The sequence below is a fragment of the Dermacentor silvarum genome, chromosome 9 (genome assembly GCF_013339745.2).
Source record: "Dermacentor silvarum isolate Dsil-2018 chromosome 9, BIME_Dsil_1.4, whole genome shotgun sequence".
Taxonomy (NCBI): Eukaryota; Metazoa; Arthropoda; class Arachnida; order Ixodida; family Ixodidae; genus Dermacentor; species Dermacentor silvarum.
In genome coordinates, this window is record NC_051162.1 from 93,244,028 (window position 1) to 93,267,183 (window position 23,156).

Genomic DNA, 23,156 nt, shown 5'->3' on the forward strand with positions numbered 1-23,156 from the left:
GGAGCAGCCAGAGATGTGTCAGGCAGTAGGGGTCGATCGCTGAGAGGCAGCATAGACAGTTGGCGCGCCACCTCCTCACGAATAAAATCCTTAATCTGAACGGAGAGTGAGGATTCAGGCGAGGAGTTGGAGGGAAGCGTGAGGCCCGAGAGAGAGTGGCCGGGCGCAACAGCGCTGCGCGCAAGGACCCTCTGGCGACGCAGCTCATCGAAGCTCTGGCAAAGAGTGACGACAGCTGCGACAGACGAAGGGTTTCGCGCGAGAAGCATTTGAAATGCATCGTCCTCGATGCCCTTGAGGATGTGCTTCACCTTGTCCTCTTCACTCATGGTAGAATCGACGCGGGCGCAAATATCGACGACATCCTCTATGTAGCTGGTGTACGTCTCGCCGGGCTGTTGAGCGCGCTGGCGTAGCCGCTGTTCAGCACGGAGCTTTCGTAAGGCTGGGCGGCCGAAGACTTCCGTGAATGCTGCCTTGAAAGCGGACCAGGTTTGGAGGTCCCGCTCATGATTGCGGAACCAGAGGTTCGCAACGTCAGCAAGATAGAAGATGACGGAACGTAACTTCGTCGGGTCATCCCACTTGTTGTTCTCACTGACGCGCTCATAGGTAGAGAGCCAATCTTCCACGTCAGTCTCACCGGCTCCGCTGAAGACGGGGGGGTCCCGCTGCCGCTGGACGGCACCGCAAATGATGGGCGCGGCGGAAGCTGCTGGCGGATTGTCGGTAGGCTCGAGCATGGTAGCGGCTGAAGCAGTCGGCAACGTTCGGCTGCGAAGTTCCAGGGTGAGGTCGGGGATTGCAGCACCTTCCACCAAATGTGATATGACGATTTATTGGACGTCTCACGCAATCGAGGCAGTCCACGAACGCTGATGGTGCGCACAGCGACAGACGCAAGAGCACTTCTTCCTCTTCTTCACTACACAATTACTTTTGTCCGCACCTGTACAATTAAGTGTTAAACGCTCGTGTAGTAAGTCCGACGCCTTTGTAACGAAGTGCCTGTGGTCTCCGAGATATTTCGTTATTTATAGTGGCCACTTCGTTGTAAAGGTTGCGCACCGCACAGCTCACAATAAGACTGGGACAGAATTGGCCCTTCGTTATGCAAGGTCGTTTCGTTGTACAGAAGCGTTCGTTGCAGAGGCACTCAATATAAACGATTCAGCAGAGCGCTAGTGTTGCCGCCCATAGCGTCACCTGCTCATGCGCGACCGTGTTGAAGCTTTCAGCCAAATCGGGGCCCGCAATAAATAGCGTTACAAAAAAAAAAAGGAATTTGTTTTTGCATTACACTGAAGCCGCAGTGTAATCTGCTTAACTCACAGGGGTGCACCATCATGCTGCGTGAACCGTAGCAGCGAGAAAAAAAGAAATATTCGCAGCTGAGTTAAACGAAAATTGGCCTGTTTCAGATAACGCTGTGCGCACGCGCCCACTCTAGTTCTTAGCTGCGCTCTAACAGGACCGCCATTACTTGAGGACAAGCGACGGGTCATGCCGAACAACTCCTCCTCTGTGGGTTCTCAAGTGAAAATGGCGTCTGCTGTGTTCCATTTTCCCATGAGAAAAGTACCACCAACATACGGAAGTGCGCAGCTGCAGAGTGCGCCACGGAAATCCGGACAGCTCATCGTGGAAGCCACCCTTTTTAAACCCCACGTACTGGCAGCGGCAGCTACTACGAAGGTGTGTAACCTGTTTTTTCGTTTTATTATCCGCTTTAACACTAGCGACACACGAAAATCGAGCGCAATAACGCGGCACTTTCTGCTGGGTATAACATTGGGCTCGTTGTCACGGCTAAGCCGACCTATGTGCCAACAAAGAACGTAGAAAGACAAACACAGATGATGATGATGATGATGATTTATTGGCATCCCCTTTGAAACGGGGCGGCGACAAATAGTCACCTAGCCTGCTTGATTTAATCAGGTATACTATACATGTTTTTTATCTAGCATTTTTGTATACCTCTCATTAATATTCTTTTTCAAAATTTTACCTTGTACCGCTGCCTGTGATTTTAAGAGATCAGATCGTATCCATCTTTTCCCTGCTTTTTTTCCACCAGTACTCTAATCGTCTCTTGCTGATCTCTACGGCTGATCTGTTTATGTTTCCTTCCACTTTAAACCCAAGCGCTTCTGGGAGTTGCACGTTACCTACGGTTCTCGCTGGGTAGATCCCGTCGCATTCCATTAGGATGTGCTGAGTGGTCTCTGGATCTTTACTGCAGCATACACATGTCTCATCTAGTTCCGAGTATTTGTTCCGATATGTTTTCGTCCTTAGGCAACCGGCTCGAGCCTCAAATAGCAAGGCACTGCCCTTTGTGTTATCGTAAAGATTTTCCCTTCTAATTTCTTTCTTCTCATTCTTGTAAATCTCCATTGTCCTTTTCGTTTCCATTCTTTGCATCCAATTCACGGTCTCTATTTCTCTCACTTTCTTTCTGATGAACACTGGTTGTCTATTTACAGTTTCGATTATCCTGTACTTGGTTGCCAACTTCCTTGACCTCTTCCTCCATTCCGTGTCCACGCTTTTCATGTAGAGATACTTGTGCACTTTAGCCGCCCATTTATTTTCATCCATGTTCCTGAGCCTTTCTTCAAAACTAATTTTGCTCTGTGCTTCTCTGACTTCAAAAGAGGCCCAACCCGGCGCTGCGTTTTTCACGCCCCCTGGCGTTTTGTCCGAACTGACAAATGCTATACAAGTTGCCCAGATTTGTGTTCCTTTTGTTCCTGTGGCCGCCGCTTGAGGAGCCCCTCATGTATTAGCTTTGTAGCGTGCATCACCGCCCCGTTTCCAAGGGGGATGCTCATATCATCATCATCATCAGATACTGCGGGTCTGCAGGTACGGCGTTTGCAGTGGTCACAGAGCATTGATATGCATACGTCAAGTGGCGCTGCTGAGAGGGCCTTGAAAAAAACTGTTTTCTTGCCAAAGCGTTAAAAAAAAGATTTCACTGCAATTTGATATTTCGTCAAGCTACACTCCTTGTGGAGCTTTACACTTACGTTGGAGTGTACTGCACCAGCACCAGAATGTTCAGTGCTCGGCGATTGAAACGCGATACTCTGATCGCACAACGGCCGATTCTTTTCGCGCTGCCGCTGAACGGTGGGTGATTGCTGAGGGGCCCTAATGTAGTTACAGTGCATATCACACAAGACTCTCGCTTTCATTTGATATCGAAATGCACGAGCTCGGTGTTCCAGGCCAACACCACCTAGATAGTACAGGCCTGCACACTCCGATCTGTGACGTCATGCTACCTGGCCCGAAATTCCCATTGCCAAGGCTGGCGTGACGAAAGCGGTGACGTCAAAATCACTGTTGCTTACGCGGGAGCATCCCCATTAGATTCTGTGGCAGTCGGGCCGGATAGCATGACGTCATGGATCGGAGTGTGTAGGCCTTGTGCTATCTAAGATGGTGTTGCCCAGGCGCCCAACGGTGGCGCGAAAAATGCCGACATGCAGCCATGCTCTCCGTGTGTCGCGTTTCAATCGCTGAGCACTGTACACTTGGTAATAAGTGTACGTAGCCTTTTTTCGTTTATGCGCAGAATGATTGCGCGAAGTCTTATTGCATGCAGACACATGCATGTTGACTTCAGGAGAACGAACACAGCGAAAAGCGGTGCACGCGCTCGGATTGGCGGAAAACAAAGAACACGTGGTCGTATTGCCGTGGCACGTACGATGCCGCCCCTATTTTATGGCGATCTGCATTTACGGTCTTTACTGCTTTTGCTTAATGTCGCAACTTAACAAAGACAGTCGTCGCATGTACCGAGCGTCGTGAGCGCGAGATATGGATACAGTCTTAGTAAACAAAAATTGCTTGACAGATATGCCACTTAAATGGAACATCATATCTAGATTGGTCGGTCTAAATTTGGATTTTGGTAATGCAAAACAAAAGAACGTTTTGTTAATCGCAACCGACATTTTGCAATGCTCTGTAAACGGAACCACAGTAGCAAGCTCTAAAGAATTTTTCAGAAAGAGACAGGATCCGAAATGTATTTTTTTTTTTTGCGACACCTAGCTGTCTTTTACCCAGAAAGCCGTGCTTAAAAATCAGTGGCAATGACTCGAGCCAGCCAAACTTGATAGATGTTTATTGCATAGCATGTATAGACATAACCAGCTTCGCAGCAGCTCCACCACAATATAGATCAAAATAAACGACCAAAATAATTGTACAGCCGAAATTTCAGACGCCAAACTTGCAGCACGCCGTTCGATAATTTTGACTCTGCCTACACGACGCATGTTATTCGTCCGCGGCCTCTGCAGAAAAAATCAATCCAGCGGCCGTGATTCGGCCATCGACTGACATAAGTTTTTGTATAGATACGTCACCGGCGCCTTCTCGAAACTAAAACCAGCGAAGCATATCCTGCAGCCGTCGACCGCACCCAAACCTTGGGACAAAACTAACTACTACATTCACTTCTTTATGCTTAACCCATCTAACAGTGTTAAGATGGCCTATGACACATAGTGCTGCACTTCACATCTTTCTCATTAAACGGGTACTCCTGTTAACCGGAGCATATTGCTCCGGTTCCGTGAGGTTCCGTTTAACAAAATTCGGCTGTAGTGCATTCGTGCAACTAACCCTTCGGATGAGTTCACGTGGCATGGGCTGCAAAAGCGGCGGGCGAGCGACCTCTCGTGAACGAATGCGCTGCTGCGATGACGTGGAGAGGAGAGGCCGCGGTCATCGAGATGAACTAGCACAGTCGCCGGTGACCGTCTCTGTGCACTGTGACAAGGTTGGCAAATTTTACTATGCGAGAGCAGTTAATAAATGCATAATCATTTCTATGCATATACCCAACGAGAAAAACCATCCGCCCGTCCGTCCCGTAAGACGATCGCCTTTCAAGATAGCGCCCACAGCAGCGGGCGAATTCACCTTCGTGCTGCCTTTCGCTTCAACGTCAACTAAGCGGCTCACGAAACTATCAGCACACGCCGCACTCTCTGCCTCCATCATAGATCGCTTTCAAGACAGGGGCCGGCGCGGCCGCGCCATACGCAGCTGCCAACGGATAACGGCTGGTCACGGTTGATAATGGTTAGACGCGAATGCATAAGGTGCTAAAGAGTGATGTGCGGGCTTATAATGGTCGGAACGTCATCAGCGCACCTGGTGCCGCCACCTGCAGTAGTTTACTTGCCTCATCAATTGACCTTGCGCCACCTAAAGCCCCTAGATATTTTTTGCTTTCTTTAAGTAGCGACAAGCTTTGAAGCACCGCCGACGAATCTCATTGGGCGGCGCTCATAACGGCTGCCATGTTTCAAAGGGGATGCCAATAAATCATCATCATCATCATCATCATCATCATCATCATCATGTTCTTCCTAACGCTGTTCCCCCGCAATCATTTGCACGATGCTGCGAGCAGCGTCGATAGCAGCGGCTGTTGACGGTCGCATGTTATCTAGGAAGATAATGGCGGCCGACGGAGTACATGTCGCTACTTAAAAAAGACCAGGAAATCTAGGGACTTTAGCGCCACCGTCCGCAGCCGTTCGTGTCGCCCCAGCGCTGTCGTTTATACCGGTCGGATCAAGTTTCATAACATTGACAATGACACCGGGCTGCGTGGCGACATGATCAAGTGGCAGAATGCTTACGCATAATTAGACAACTCCCAGAGGAGTTTCTGCGTGAATTTTGATCTAGGGGCCATCATTGGCGCCATTCTGTTCGTAATATAAACGTTGGCAGCAGTTGTGCACCCGCGCCGAAGTCCCGTGGTGACAGCAACGCGCGAATGCGAATTTTCGGTTGTACAAAACGCAAATACAGCCTAAACGACATCAGCGGGGATCGCGACTTGCGCATGGCTTGGCTCGTGCTATATATATAAACACATGGGGTGATCACAAATTTCACATGGGCAGGCAGACGCAGTGCAAAGATATGACTCGAACGTACAAGGAGGTTCTGTAAAATGGCGTGCATTACAAAATAATAATAATAATAATAATAATAATAATAATAATAATAATAATAATAATAATAATAATAATAATAATAATAATAATAATAATAAGGAGAAGAATAAAACCGCTCTTCCTACATTTTTTTTCAATATACACAATTTCGACAATACACACAACAATATTTGCAAAGGCTTGAAAGAATAATGGAAATCGCACCAAATTGGAAGCATTGGGGGGAGAGGGAAAAAAAATTAATGTGTTTTGGGAGTTTTCAGAAAATTAGCACGAATTCGGAGGGTGCCTGAACAGAACGTTAGGGACATTGAGCAAGCTTCTGTCAGCCAAGTTGCATAACATTGGGCGGGCTTCATTTCTTTCTGCCATGGATCATAGCAAATGAGTACTCTTTTTTTATATCTTACGGCGCTTCCGCAATGGCGGAGAACGGTATATGCGACTGAGAAACAGCGCTCGGCAAAGCTTTATCAGCGAAAACCATACAGAAGTTGCTTGATGAGGGGCTACAATGGAGGCCCATAGTGTGAAACAACATGGATCTCTTCAATTTGTCGTTTAGGACTGCCATAATCACTGCGTACGCCAGCGCCCATTGGGTGAAATCAAAGTGCCTCGATATCGATCCTGGAGAGTACGGGACGACAAATCGAAGATACCCGCTGAGGGTCGCCCTATTGGCGAATGAGAAGAGACATGGTGTGTACGTCACACGGATGAGACACGAATGAGGGCGCGAAGCGGGCGCGCGTGGTACGTGAAAGAGAGAGGGGCAGTGCGTAATGCGCGGGAGCGGCCAATCAGCGCTTTCGGTAATCTGGCGTGACGAGAATAAAAACTTGGGAGACGCCTATAAGCTTCGCCTTTAAGAGCAGAACGCGAAAGCATTCCAGGGTCCCTGGCTGCTTTTCACGCTTGCCTGCTACTGCAGCTTATGCAACATTAATCTTTACCGGGAAACGCTTGCAGCGAACGCTATGCACGAAGGCGAGCTTTCTTGCGACACATCCAAGTGTCCACTCTACGAGTTTGTATATATATATATATATATATATATATATATATATATATATATATATATATATATATATATATAGCCATGCTCTGAGCTGCATCACTGACTCCGATTGCTGCTGTATCTTATTCAGAAACCAATACAAATTTGATCGTGCATATGATGTCTACCTGCCTATACTTGCGTGGCTGGTGAAGATGCACGCAAATGGTAATTGAAGATAGTGAAGAGACGAACAAACATCATTTAGCTCACAGTATCGATGACAAATGTTTCACTTTACCGTATGGGAACCAATCCTGTTAAAAACAAGAAAAATTCTTTAACCTTAAAGAGAAAGCAGTCATTAACAAAAAGAATAATCTATTCCTTCCATTGAAAGAAATGTTCTGTAGTAAAGGTAGAAAATTTCCTTTTTTTGTGTTTTTTTACATGTGCCGCCTGGCGGCTACCGCTACATTTCTTTCGCATATTATGTGAAGAACTTAAGAGGTTCTTTACATATTAAGCCCAGAATGAACTGTTTGGGGCCCGTGGCGGCTTCCGCAGCCAAAATAGATTTAAATAGATAACTCAGACCGACAGGCAGGCAGAGAGGTATAGATAGAACAGACATAATTTTATATATTTGTATATTTCTTTTTGTTTCTACTGCTTTTTTACACAGGCATTTCCCTTTTCTTTCCTACTCCCCTCCGTATTACATATTGTCTTGCTCAAAGTTAGATAGATAGATAGATAGATAGATAGATAGATAGATAGATAGATAGATAGATAGATAGATAGATAGATAGATAGATAGATAGATAGATAGATAGATAGATAGATAGATAGATAGATAGATAGATAGATAGATAGATAGATAGATAGATAGATAGATAGATAGGCACCGCAGCGGCAATGGGAAAACAGGTGACCTGGCAGGCATCTGTATAGCGTAGAGGCAGCATTTGATGTGGCACAAAAGAGGTTTTCTCTAGGGGCATCCGCACACAACGCCAGCCCTGGCCGCGTGTAACGCCGTATAGACTGGTAGTCGCGCACTTGCCATGTGTCTTGTGAAGGACATAGGTAAAGCTTGCAACCTTTTTATCGTTCCGCGTGTGCAGGACGGCGTCGTGCACGCTGGGGAAGAACTTGGCCGACGGCAGGACGTCGAGGACGCCGCCCTTTTTGAGCATACGGAACACAGTCACTGCAAGAGAGGAGCACAGAATACACCGTCGCACGTATAAGAGTTGGCGGCGGGCAGTTGAATCAAATCGACCAAGCATTGTTAATTCTGAACAGACAAGTGGTACGACCGAGTCTAGATAGTTGTATACTTGCGCCACGGCCTCTCCTACCGTGACACCACCACGCTTCATGCCGTTGCACATAATAGAGAACTCACCAAAAAATGTCCCCGCAGTAGGTAGTAGATAAACCTACTGTAGGTAGACATTCACGGTAGACCTACTGAGTAGGCACTACCTACGGTATACCTACTCAGTAGGTCTACCGTGAAGACCGTCTACCGTGAAGACATCTTGGCATGTGTACCAGGAACATATCACTTGACTTACAAAAATATGTGTGCCAGCCAAGCGGCCGACAATGCAACTACGGCTGTCACGTTCGATCCCTTTGCAGCGCGCTCGATGCGGCAGGCCACACCTTTTTTTTATCCGGCGGCCGTGACCTAGCTGACACCTATAGGCAAGCTAGATGCTGTACCATTCAACCGTCAAATAGTTTTTCAAACCAAAATTTATCTTTTGACTGAATTATTCCTTACAAATTTAGATAACTCCAGCGCACAAAAGATGCTATGAATCAATTCGTTTACAGCGCATGCCTTTTTTCTTAAATCTTCTCAGAATATTAAGAAATGAAAAACAATATTAGTGCTCACAATCTGAAAGTGATGGAATTTCACTGGCGCCGCTATTTACGCGCAGCGCAGTGACGTTTATGCGATGCCATTACAGGCCCTACACGTCGTTTTAAAGCTTATATTAAGGGTGCGAGAAATTCTGGTGCTCCATGCAGCACATGTCACGTCCGCGTATAGTTGAACCTGCGTATGCTTAGAACACCGTCCGAGGAGTTCAAGCTCAATGTTAAATCTTGCTATCCGCGTCAGTGCTTCGCCCTTCGGACGAAACTGTCTTTTTTTTTTTTTGATGCGAATCATCCTTGGCCCTTAGCCAGGCACCCTTAATCACGCACATAGAGCAAGATCTACAGTAATAAAATTCCGGACATCGCACTTCACATCGACGACGGCTGTCGAACTTACAGCTCAGTGTGCAGCAATGAAATTTATCGACCAGGAACCGCCCCAGAAATGGTCTATCTTCTGCGATTCCAAGGCCGCCCTCCAGAGTTTGCTCTCTGCACTACGCCGTGGACCCCATGAACGACTTGTCGCGGACACACGCGAAATTTACCATCAGGCAGTTGACAAAGGACATGACATTGTCTTTCAATGGCTGCCAAGTCACTGTGGTATCTTTGGAAATGAGCAAGCGGACGCAGCCGCTCGATCTTCACATACCAGTAACGATTTCGACGCTATCCCTATGTCCAGAACAGACGCAGCACGAAAGCTCCGTACGCTTGCTCGCGAGCTTACGTTAGCCCACTGGAATTCACCGGACTTTAAAAACCAGCGCCTCTGTTCCCTGGATCCTAATCTGAAGCTCCGCCTTCCACATGGCTTACCACGACGGGAGGTAACTCTCATTTGGCGCCTAAGACTTGGAGTTGCTTTCACCAACGCGTACTCCTACCTTATCAGAATGGCCACAAGTCCAGATTGTGAAACTTGCGGGTGCAAAGAGACGATAGCACATCTTCTGTGTGATTGTAGTCGTTTTAGTGCAAAAAGGAAAGTACTCAGAACCACGCTCGACAAGATAGACAGCCGTCCCCTTACGGAAGCCAGAATTCTTGGTCCCATGGTCCCAGCCGACGTCGGAACGAACTGCTTTAAAAGCGCTAGTACGCTTTTCAAAAGAAACAGGACTTCATGAAAAACTATAGAATTGTGCGGACTGATGTGTTTTTCTTTGTTTTTTTTTGTTCTTTTTGTTGTTGTTTTTTTCTTTTTAATCTTCTCTTGTTTTCTAATCTTGTCTGCCCTTACCCCAACCGGACACAGCCTGGTTAACCTCTCTGCCTTTCACCTCTTATTTTCCTTCCTTCCTTCCTAGACGAATGTCATATTGACATGTGTACTTGCTCATCTTTCTCCGGTGACTGCTTTTCACCGGCTAACAAATGTTAAACGTTACCGCTCAGCGCAGGACCTGGCAGGCATCCTGATCCAGTGAAAAGCTAGTTTCGTCATTCACAGTATTGCTGCTGTTTGCTTTATCGTCACTACTTCGTGACAATATGCTCACCTGAACATGCTGCCATGTAGATGGAAATACCCATGGTCCTGTACTCCTTGAAGACCTTTGCATGAGAGATAAAACGTATAGGGCATGGGATTCACGCACAGTCGTGAGTCATAATGTTGAAAAGAAGCTTTCGATATCGTCTGCCTCGTTCAAGCATGTACGAAACGCAAAAAAAAAAAAAATGTTCGCCTTAAGCAAGCGCTGAACTGATTTGCGTCAAATGTGAGCCTTTAAAGTAAAACTATACTCGATGCCAGGCTAACAATTCAGTACAATCTCAGCCCACAAAACCGCACTGCATCTCCCCCTCTGCCTCCGCGTAATAATAATAATAATAATAATAATAATAATAATAATAATAATAATAATAATAATAATAATAATAATAATAATAATAATAATAATAATAAAAGCGTTGTTTCCTATGGCCGCCGTTATTGAAAGTTCGCCTGCCCCATGACGTCGCGGAAATCAGCGAGCGCTGATTTCCACTGGCGCATATATACAAATCGCCTGAGTTGGACATCGGTGTGTTTGTCGTTGTATTTTTAGGTTTCCACCCACTATAGAAAACAACACTGTTTCTGAAGACAGGGCATTTATTTTTTCGTATTTCATATGAATCGGCTTAACAACAAAAAATGAATTAAAGCTTGCCTATTATTAGTGGAGAAAACGAAGGGCTTATAAGCTTTCCGTTTTGAATTTCGCGTCCGAAGCCGCAGCGCCGAGGGCTATAGTATGCCAAGGGGGCTCACCTCCATCAGGGTGTTTATGCTGGTTCCGTCCACGAAGCTGACCCGAGAGAAGTCGAATATGATGTACGAGGGGCGGCCACCGACTCCTGCGATGGGCTCTGTAGTCATGTACACCGGCACGCAGGCTCTCGGTTCGTACGGCGGTACGCCCGGAATATTGGCTGAGAAGCTGCAGGATGGTTCACGAATCCTGATGACGTTCCTGGCCTGTTGAGAAGGGGAGGAGAGAGAGGGAGAGGAAATGTATATGGAGGTCAACCAAACGAGCGTTTAGTTCTCTACCCTAGTCAAATGGAAATGTTTCAATGGATGAAAAGAAAAAAAGGGAGAGGGAAACAGCTACTAGAAGTGCGAACACTTGGAGTAGTACATCACGTGTGCCAAGGAACGTAACTTAAGGCTGAGGCTATAGTTCTAATATTCTGGCCTCAATATGCTCGATCCAGAATATTTTTCAGAAAATTATTCAAATGTCGTGGGAACCTACGTGCTTTGCGACACGCTACTAGAACTTGCCCAGAATGTCCCAGTGGGTCTCTAGTATGTATAACTACGACTCATTTTCGATAACCAACTTTGTTCCTGAGAAATGTTTTTTTTTTTTTAAGGTCTGTCCCCATTCAGTTACGGCGGGGTGTGCGGCCGCCGCCAAAAGATGGCGCGACATGTCCCGAGATTCTGGCCCTGACCTGAGAGGTTTGCGTGAGCAGCCGCGTTATGGGCGCCGCCATCTTGTGGCGGCGCACAATGGCACGCATTGCCAAATCCTGACTGGGACCTTACCACTGTCGTTGAAAAGAAAAGTGTACAATCATTGCATTCTACCGGTGCTAACATGTGGGGAAGAAACCCTTTCGTACAATGGCGTACATGTACGTCATTGTACAAAGAGCGATGAAGCGAAAAATATTAGGCCTAACGTTAAGAGACGGGAAGAGAGCGATGTGGGTCAGAGATCAAACGGGGATAGCCGATATTCTAGTTGACATTAAGAGGAAAAAATGGAGCTGGGCAGGCCATGTAATGCGTAGGATGGATAACCGGTGGACCATTCGAGTTACAGAGTGGATACCAAGAGAACGGAAGCGCAGAGCGCAGTCGAGGGCGGCAGAAAACTAGGTGGGGTGATGAAGTTAGGAAATTTGCAGGCGCAAGTTGGAATCAGCTAGCGCCAGACAGGGGTAATTGGAGATCACTGGGAGAGGCCTTCGTCCTGCAGTGGGCATAAATATAGGCTGATGATGATGAGAGCACAAATACTTACAATTTCAACGATCACGTTGCTCTTATATAGTGGTGCATAGATGTAGGGGGCAACAATCATTAGCGTGTAGTGGATTTCGTTTTTTTCTTCTCTCTTTTCTGCAAAACAATCACGCAACGCAAGAACGCTTCTACGGCACTGTGGTTAATAATAGCCGCAGCAAGGAGACGTTGCTGGTATAGCGCCATCTTGGATTGTCATCTTGGAACATAGATGAAAATGGTTGGCTAAAGTGCACAAACATGTGTACCTCGATAGCGTGGACACAGAATGGAGGAAGAGGTCAAGAAAGTTGGATAACCAGGTACGGGTAATCGAGAGTGCAAATAGACAACCAGGAGTCCTCAAAAAGTAAGTGAGAATAGCAGAGACAGTAAATTGGATGCAAAGGTTGGAAACAAGAAAAGACCATGTAGATTGATAAGAATGGCAACAAATGAATTATAAAGGAAAATCTTATGAAATTAGTTAGACAATAGTTAGATATTAGTTAGATATTAGAAACCCGATCTGGTTGCCTAAGCACAAGAGCATACTGGAGGAAATGTTCGAAACAGGATGAGACGTGTGTGTACTGCAGCAAAAATCCGTAGACAACTCAGCACATCCTAATGGAATGTGTGTGAGATATTTACCCAGCAAGACCCCTAAGAAACGTCCACCTTCTAGAAGCGCTCGAAATTAAAGCCGATGGACGCATTAACCGGTCAGCACTCGAGATAAGCAAGAGTCGTTTGGAGTATTGGTGGCAAAAAGCAGGGAAGAAATTGACAGGACCGGACCCGTTACAGGCATAGGTGGCCATGCAAACTAAATATAGAGGTTTCAAGAAAGAAAGAAAAGATTAAGGAGACATAGACGAAAAGCTATTACTTGATTAGCTCAAGCAGGCTAGGTGACTATTTTTCACTGCCCCGTTTTAGAAGGGGAAAATCATCATCATCAATGTCACCGCCTCCGATGTTCCTAATAACTGAATAACTAACTGAAATAACTGAAGCTTCCTAATAACTGAATGCGACATTCTCTATTAGTAGAGTCGTTAATTACACAAAACTGTTATACAGGGTGTTTTTTTTTTAGCTGCACCAAATTTTTAAAATTAGAAAAATATGTATCTTGTTCACCTTATCTTTACCATTCGTGTGCGCCGATTGGCGGCCTCCAGATACAGAGCAATTTCCGCACTTAGGTACGTAATTAGCAAAGTTACGCTAATTAACATTTTAATTATCAACAATAGGTGACTACAGCAAATGAGTACTTTGGGGCCCGTCCTCGACACTACCTATCCCAACGATCAAACTTTCAATAGCGGAGTTCATGTGAGAGCTAAGCGACCAATTAGTTCCCCCTGGCAGTCTCCTTGAAACCGAAACTGGCCGCAAAAAGAGCGTCGTTGTCGTCGATGTCGCCGTCCCCCTGCCTTTCGTCACGTCTCCGAGGTAGGCGCCGGTCCGGCCCGCGAGCAGCTTGCGTTATCTCCTTGCTATTTGCGGCGTTCGCCGTCGACGCTACAGACTGATATGACGCCGTACCTGTAGTATCTAAAAGCCCAAGGAGCGGGGTTGGCGCTACAGCTCAACCTGTCGCCCGACGGAATGACGAAGTAAATTTGGCGGCCCCGCCGGCATTGAAGCACTAGGCCAACGCCGCAGACAGCAAAGAGATAACGCAAGCTGCTCGTTGGGCCGGACTAGCGGTGACGTCGGAGACGTTACGTAAGGCAGGAGGGCGGCGACATCGACGACACAGACGCTCTTTCTGCGGCCAGTTTCATTTTCAAGGAGCCTGCCAAGGGGAACTAATTGTTCGCGTAGCTCCCACATGAACTCCGATATTCAAAATTTGATTGTTGGGCTAGGTAGTGTTGAGGACGGGCCCCAAAGTACTAATTTGCTATAGCCACCCATTGTTGATAATTAGAAAGTTAATTAGCGTAACTTCGCTAATTACGCACGTAAGTGCGGAAATTGCTCTGAATCTAGAGGCCGCAATACGTACACTCGTATGGTAAACATAACGTGACCAAGATTTACATTTTTCTAATTTTAAAAATTTGGTGCAGCTAAAAAAAACAACACCCTGTATAGGTACTTTGGGTCTTTAGAATTGTTGGTGACTGGAATAAAATTACAATACATTAAGTCAAATACTGACATCCTCCCGGTATGGAAACGATTCACAATCAACCATAGTTTCTAGAAACCCAGGAAGATAAGATCACAATACTGGCCTCGCCGATTGTTTTAGTTGGCATGTTCGAACATATGCAAGATCTTGGCGGCACTTTTTTTTTCTTTCTTTTTGATCGTGCGTGCCTGTTGTACTTTCCCTAATGGTGGTGTGCTTTTCGTCATTTGTCTTTCTTTGCTCCTCCCCTTTCCTAGTGAAGGGTAGCAAAACCGGATAGTGCCGTCGACTGAATGTCTCTGCCATCGCTTTTCTTTCTCCAGTTCTCGCAATTTTCTTACGACATATCGCTGTACTGCTGAACGGCGGGACACTTTATACCTTTGCGCTGCTGGGAATGGTAGCTTTCCTTGGGGTCTTCCACGTGGGCTTTTCCGGGACGCTACACGGCAAAAAAAAAAAGTGATTCGTATGTTATTTTACAAGTTATGACGATGCGATAAAAGTATGTTCGTTTGCATGTATCCAGACTCGCATTGACGCAGTACCAGCAAATAAATTGAACATATTGCTTTGGAGCGGTGCACAATAGAACAACAGACCCGTGCGCAGTGCCGGTGCCCTATACGCATGTACAAGTGACGCTATAACACTTTCGTTCTGTGCCAGTGCGTTTAGCTCTCTTTTTGCATAAAAGCAACACATATTTCGTGTTGTTTAACAATTGATGACTTTTCTGAGCAGCATCATTGTTAATGTGGATACTATTACAGTTGGTAATGGCTATGTTTAGCATGTGCGTAAGAGTGATTGCAGTTTACAGAGTACCGAAGACGTGCACGGTGGTAGCTGCGCTGGTAACGCCACCTTGTGACGGTTTTCTGAACCACGACTCGTTAGGAACGTTTCTGCGTTGCGTCAGTCATTTGCTTCATCAGATAGGTACAGCATGGTCATTTCAACTTTGTTTCTGCGCGATTTAGTTGGCAACAGCGTAAGATGATGGACGCACCAGCGCTGATGCGCATGTATGTCTACGGCTTACCGGTGTTACCGGTATTTCTACGGCTTACCGGTAATGTGCTTACGAACAGGTTAAAATATCTACTGTAGATATCTGTCTAGTTAGTTAACTAGTGCCCATAAAATTACCATCGCTATGAAACACATCACTCAACATACGTTGGGCTCCATTACAGAGTGTTCGAGGAGTCGCCAGCTCGAGATATTTTTTTTTATTGCTACATCTTAAGGACCGTTACGACTGCTCCGGATCGTAATGAAGTTTTCTTTGAAATATTTTTCGGCTGCATGTGGAGAACACAAAGTATCGATACTCTTACACTGGGCATTTTCTTTCGAGTGTAACTCATGGTGCTATTTACATTTCTTTTTTGTGGGCCGATGACTTACTCACGATGCGGCTACTCTCCCATATCGCATTAGAGATGGATCCACCTACTCGATCATCGTTAAAGAGCATAGAGACGTCCCCTAATCAGTCTCGCAGTTACGCCAAAGAACGTCTAAAATATTTTCGTTAGACCTCTTTGCTTGCGCCACGTCTTCGGTCACTAGTTCAGCCGCCGCCATTACTCGCCGCATGCGACGCAGAATCGCGCAGAAATCGCGTAGCCATGAGGAATCTTCAGCTCGGGAGCCCCTATCTGAATACATGAGGATTGAGCAATCGTTTTTCTCGGCAACCACTGCACCGACTTTGATAAGTTTGTTGCATTAATTTGAAAATGTTAAAATTTGGTGAACCTAGGAAGCAGATATTTATTTTAGGGCAACATTTTTCTACGACAATTGCTAAATATTACAAAGAAACTCAAGTATCAAGTTTACAACCCTGTAACTCATGAATAAAAAAAAACGATATCACAAATATGTACACTGCGCCTAATACTACACATCAAGCGGACAAACTTGATGTATTATGCATCCCTGAAAATATACCACTAATTTTTTAGAAGGACTTTTGCAGAACCCTTGCACACGTTGTAACAAATTCTCTTAAGCTGTAAATTAATACATAACATTGGTTCGATTGAAGTGCTCTAAGAGGCGTAGTTTGCAGAAATGGGAATTATGTTTTTGGTGCGGATGTTTGGAAACTTCGTGCTTCCATTTTTTTTAACTCACCAATTTTCACCAATTTTTGGTAAAACCTTTCAAGCCCTAATTCAATATTCCGCCTGCGGATTTCACTAGAATGTAACTTTCTCTCTCAAATGCAACAAATTTTATTCAATTCGGTTGAGCGGTTGTGTTATGGAAGTATTTCTTGCTTTTCACATGCATTTGAATAGGGAAACCCGAGTTGGCCCCGAGCTAAAGCATGCTCTTAAGACCTCCATTTGTTTTTTGTGCTTACTTGACGTCAATCCTTAGCTTCTTGGACACTTCGGAGCGGAAGTAGTCAGCATTTGCGAAGTGAATGGGTCCACCGAAGTGGAACACTTTCACACCGGGAATTTCAGCTGCCTGTCGAGAAAGAGAGTAAACAGCACATACGTTTCACGAACTTTAATTCTACTTCCAAAACGTGCTTCTTGGCACTTTTGCACAGGACGAACTACACTTAGGGCAAACGTCTCAGAAGCGTTCAAGTGCTCACAGTCGTTTAAGTTTGAAATGTGGGCCAGCCGAATTGGTCTCATTATAATATCTGCGTTCGGCTTTGCATCGGTTCCGCCAAGGCAAGCGTTTGCGCTAAGAGTGGATGACCCTATACAGAGTAAACGAAGCCTGTTAAAGAAAAAGCTTCTCAAGAAAATGTCTTGTTTTTTAGTCAATAAAATGCTCATCGAAATTTATACTTGAAGCTTGTAGGATACTCGCAAATTACATTGTCCACACTTAATTCTTGTCATTGCACCAAGTTTATCTCTAGGCTTCACACACTGTAAATACATTTTTTCCCGAACGTCACGTAGCGTTGCCAAAATGCTTATAAGATAATATGAGCCTTGAGTGTGCCTAACCTGGAAATGAGCTGAGTGACTTCATACTTGTGCAAGTCTTTACGCCTGCAGTATTTAAATAACGCTATGGGGGAACGTTGATTTTGACGTGATGAAAATGCAAACGAATAACGTGAGAGCAATTTGAGAACTCACAACGCCGTAGTCCTTCATCGGAACATAGAAGTCTGTGTTCGGGATGCTTCCCAGTAGGCAAGCCTTTGGTCTGGAAAAGTAACAATGTCCGTAATGTGGTTGTCAGTGCGTATGCCAGAAAATGCGTAAAGTCAAACCTCGATTCAAACACCATTTTGCGAAATTTCCAATTTAACCAAGAGCTTTCGATTCCCCGACATATGCGGTTGAGCGAAATGCACTGAAATATTCGAAGCAACAGTGAACGCAATGTCTTGGCCGATTCAACAAAACTTTGGAAGGAAATATGAGAAAATAAGCAGATAACTTGTCGTGTTCAAAAATGCCTCCAAATTTTGTTTATTGCTATAGTGAACCCATGCTGCGTTGTGAAGGGCCATTAATCTTTTACGAAACTTCATGCTCCGCGGTTTCAGCATTATAAGCTCAGCATCGTGAAATGTTTTCCAGCGTGGAGGAAGGAAATGAACTAGGAGGGAGCCATAGGCGTATCTACCGGGGGGGCAGGGGGGGCACTTGCCTCCCCACTGTCAAAAGTGAGGGGGCAAAGCAGGCCATTCGCCCCCCCCCCCTCCCCACACACACACACACTTTTGAAAGCGGGCACTTTCAGCTACACATTAAAAAGTCCAACAAAACTACAGCTAGAAGCTCAATTTGATTTCTTAATAGAGTCACCACGTTAATAATGCTTTTCTTTACTACGTATCCCCGGTTTGGGCAGCGAGTATTGTGCCTCCTCGTGACGCGCGAGATTCGCCATACACGTTTGCATTGCGCAGAAGTCCTGGCGCTGGACAGTTCCCGCAGTTACAAATTACCGCCTAACCATACTTGAAAAAACAAAACAATCGGCTTGATATACTTAACCTTCGGGCGAGAGGAGAGGTCCGGATAAAGTATTTTAATCAGCCGCGTCCAACGATGGGTGGGCCTTACTGCACGAAATGGTTGGATTATAAAATGCTGGAGCTATTGAATCTCCGTCCAGAGATAGTCTACGTAGCGTTGCAGTATAAATATATATCATATCACCATCATAAAAACCAATCAAACCACTTACAGGTGTAACTGCCGAATTTCTTTGTGTAATCACGACTTATCGTCGTGATAAGTCGTGATTTATTTATTTATTTATTTATTTATTTATTTATTTATTTATTTATTCTTTTATTTATTTATTTATTTATTTATTTATTCTTTTATTTATTTATTTATTTATTCATTCATTCATTCATTCATTCATTCATTCATTCATTCATTCATTCATTTATTCATGATACCTCAAAGGTCCCAGAACGGGACATTACATGAGGGTCTGCGAGGTGGTATGTTCGTGAAAGTGACCTCGGTCGAACTTGCAGAGCCATTTCAGTGCCAATAGAACACTTAACTGAATTTTTTCTAAAGGCCTGTGTCACTTCTGCTTTTATCGATTTCATTTTAAGGCCGTTTCTGAATAAGGGCTACCTTACTACTTGTTTTCCGGCAGGAGCAAGAACAGCAGATATTTTATATTTTGAAGAAATGAAGAGCACCATATTGTGACGTGTTCAAAAAATTTGAACTGCGGTGGTTGCTTACGTACTCGAAAAACCGCTACTGAATACTCGCTTTCCCCCAGTTTTTATGCTTTATACACGGCATCATGTTTTTGATATCGGTATCCTCAGTAAACTATGCGGGACACGGTGTTAATATTCATTCGAAGTACGATACAATATCCTGAGTGACGAGCGATAAATGTTTTTTCTGTGTAGGTTCATTGCAAGCCTTTGTAGAAAGTTACATATTGAAGTGTTCCAGGGTGCCATACCGCCGCTTTCCCCGACTCCTAAAATAATTGCATGAGATATGGACTTGAAGTTCCATGAAAATAGGGAGAATTTTAAGCGCAGTGCGTTGCGAAAATGTCACTTTCGTGGTTTAAATGTAAGTCTTGCAGATAATTACTAAACCCTTGTTTTCCCATTTGTTCCCGTGCACCATACGGGATGCGTATAGGTTGCTTCTCCGGTGTCCTCGGTGAGCTAAACAAGGCATCTTGTTTATGTCTGGGGATAATGAAATTTTCTGACGAAGTAAGATGTGTATTGATGAATTACTGTTTTCTTTAAAGTTTCCAGCAAGAAGTGCTTCAAAGCATTACACGGGGACAAGGTTTAAAACGGAACACTAATATACGGGTAACTTTTCAAAGTATGCGATGTACTTACAGGAAACTGAAACATTTAGTGCAACTGTTCGAAAGAAAAAAAAAAAAACAGCTTCACTAAAAATCGGGTTGTAATTCACCAAGTTCGCACACCTCTGCCGTCTTTTTCTTTTTAGTATTGAGAGTAATTTATGCTGATTGTACTTCGTTCTGTATAACCTCGACAGTACTATTACCTTAACTAGCGATAAATTTATGCTGTAGACTTAAACACCAAGTAAAATTCTTTGATTAGTAAAATGGACTGCAACAAATGTGCATTTTTTTGAGCAGCACTGCTGCTACTGGGTTGGATCAGGGACCTCTGGGCACTCAATGCCATTTGTCCCTGCATCACATAGATTTTATAGCGACAAGAAATAAAAGCAAATTCAAATAATTATTCGGGCCTCGATGGTTCACCATTTGTTATTGAGAAATAGGTCTATGTTACAAATAAAAATACCTGACAGATGCATTTCCAGGCTTTTTCACTTATTATAATAGTAATTCAATATATATATATATATATATATATATATATATATATATATGAAGAGAAAGAGAGAGAGAGTCAGATCTGCGGTTTGCCCCCCACTCGAGAAATAGTTGGTACTCCTCTGGAGCGTTACGTCATGCAACCAGCCTTGGTAAGAGAACTTTGAAGCCATTCCCTTCAGTTTTTCCCTCGCAGTGTAGGCCTAGCACGTGACCTCAGAAACGCAGCGTATTTGACCAGAATGCTTGGTTCCAGGTAGTTTTTAATCGATACTCACTCGTTTCGCTGCCCTGCCGTAGCTCTGCCTGCAGAGCGGGATCACTAAAACCTACCGCGCGCTCTGAAGCCACGATCACGTGTTGGGCCGACCAGTTTTACTTAAAATCGTGTAGCGCAATGCTGCCACCGAATTCTTTCTTTCCGCCATGTTTTCCGGCAACCGTGACGGAAAAGTACAAATTCCGCCACGTTGGCTTGTTGGCGGGTTGAGCCAATCAGCGAAGCCGTAGCAGCTCTCTGGGCCAATCAGAGCTGAGAAAATGATGAATTCGGCAATATGGCGGAATTTGACGTTTCCACCTTGAATGTGACCCATTTAAAACCATTTTGGGAACTAGAAGAGTAGAATTAAAACGCTACCAATTCTGTGGGTATTCCATTGCGGTTGCGAAGTCTTAGTAGAGCACCGGCACCACAGCCGTGGGGTTAATGATTCGAGTCCTACTAATGACGAGAATTTATACTTTTATATTGGTACAGCTTTGAGGCAGCCCTAGCAACTAGCCAGAATGAAGAGAATTGGTGGGGTGAAATGCTATCGCATGATATAAGAAAAAAGCTGCATTGTATTTTACTTCACCACATTTTAAAAGAAAGAAATCCTGAGGTACTTACTAGCCGAGGTACTGTTGTCATGAAATCAATTTAAGAATACCTGTCATTGATGCATTGCTATGGTGTGCAGGCTGCAGCTAACGTTATGACAAAGACTGTTCTGGAAGCGAGTTTTATCAGATAAAGTAAGGACTCACCTTTTGATCTGGTAGACTAGAGTGAGTAGTGAGAAGATGATTCCGATGACGAGTCCAAACTGTACATCCACCACCACAGTGGCCAGAAATGAGACCATCCAAATGTTCTGCAAAGAAAAAAAAATGGGTGATGTGCTTGTTGTGGTGTCTGGAATGACTCGGGTTCAATATGCCGCTGATCCTATTGATAACGCATCCGCGTTATCAACGGGTCAGCGGGCCGTGAGCGGTGGATGGTAAGAGTGGCATCGAATTGAGCGAAACAAATTGCAACCTTATACCAGCCTGGGTTTTGCAGACAGAGCACCTTATACAGCAGTCTGGTATTATCTTACTTCATGTTAAAAAATGAAAAAGTAAATTCTGTGGTTTTACGAACCAAAACCATGATCTGATTATGAGGCACGTCGTAGTGGGCGACGCCGGATCAATTCAGACCACCTGGGGTTCTTTAACGTGCACCTAACGCACGGTAGAAGGGCGATTTTGCATTTCGTCCCCATCGAAATACGGCCGCCGCGCCCGGGATTTCATCTCGCGACCTCATGCTTAGTAGCGCAATGCCAAATCTACTTAGCAACCACAGCGGGTTACTCCGTGCTCGTGTAATATTACTCCGTTATACAGTAATATTGAAAAAAAAAATGTTATAGTTCACCTACGCCATCGATCTTCGATATCCTCCAGAAGCGTTGGAAGTCTCTGACTTGAAGAAACACTTTCTTGAGTGAAACGAAAATGATTGTGCAGAGAATGGCCTGGAAAAGAGGAAATGAGCTTCCTACGCAAGACGTACGACCAGCTTGAAGCGCCCTTTTTTCTACCGCATTTATTGCGTAAAACCATTTTCAATATGTTTCTCGTATTAATAGTTTTAACCTTGTTATTAAAATCACTGGTTAGCGATGAAGCTAGACGTTGTTTATTTGTTATTTATTTGCGCACCTCTTTGTGGGAGTGCATTGTTGCATTCAGAAGTCTTAATTTAATGTTGGGTCACTCTTGTCAGCACTCTTACTAACACTGCATGAGGTCAAGATTTATTAACTCGGTACCGTATAAATATGACAGATTTCTAGAAAGAGATAATTAATCGATTCGCAGCTTGCAAGATAGTATATGCTTAAAAGGCAGCATCAGATAACTTAAGTAAACCAGATGTCAGAAGCTGTGCCAGCTAAAGCCAGCGTATGCTACCACGTTGCATACGCTATAAAAATGAAAAAGTTTAACTCAGTGACCTGATTTGTAATTAAGAATACATAGTTAATCGTCAAAATAAACATTGTCCTACTGGTACTTTATGAGCACCCCTTTATGCGCAGTGTTACGCAACAAGTTTAATTCAATTTGAATAACATTTGTGAGCATCCTTCTCAATGCTAAGATCAGCATGCGTAATTTAGGCACAATTGAAGATCTGTGAAAAGTCTGGAGAAAGCGGGAGTCATCTTACCACGGGCAGTTTCTCAAAGTAGGAGCTGAGGCAGGTGATCACGATGAAAATTATGACAGAGTTGACGAAGCTGACGACCTGGTAGGGAAGACAGACGCTACATATGGAGTAGCAGAAGCGAACGCTGTGGTGTTCAAAGTTCGCAATTTTTTGTCCCTTAACGCGGAAGAGCCTGCTGTTTTGGTTATTTTTGCGTTATTGATATGGTTTAAGGTAGTACTCGTATTGAAATACTGTAATTCACGTGATCAAGACAAACCCACAATCAGTTATATATAATATGCATCATT

At 44.6% G+C, this 23,156-nt stretch overlaps 1 protein-coding gene across 1 annotated transcript in view; it reads right to left on the bottom strand.

Moving 5' to 3' along the window:
* The window catches only part of LOC119463742 (solute carrier family 26 member 6-like), a 70,294-nt gene that overhangs the window by 5,183 nt on the left and 41,955 nt on the right, over positions 1-23,156 (bottom strand). The window contains exons 9-17 of the mRNA XM_049655360.1: positions 22,867-22,944; positions 22,073-22,168; positions 21,411-21,517; positions 17,687-17,756; positions 16,942-17,051; positions 14,943-15,003; positions 11,165-11,371; positions 10,407-10,461; positions 8,066-8,212 (exon numbers count right to left, since the gene is read on the bottom strand). Coding sequence (XP_049511317.1) covers positions 8,066-8,212; positions 10,407-10,461; positions 11,165-11,371; positions 14,943-15,003; positions 16,942-17,051; positions 17,687-17,756; positions 21,411-21,517; positions 22,073-22,168; positions 22,867-22,944 — 931 coding nt within the window. The remainder of the gene's footprint in view (positions 1-8,065; positions 8,213-10,406; positions 10,462-11,164; positions 11,372-14,942; positions 15,004-16,941; positions 17,052-17,686; positions 17,757-21,410; positions 21,518-22,072; positions 22,169-22,866; positions 22,945-23,156) is intronic.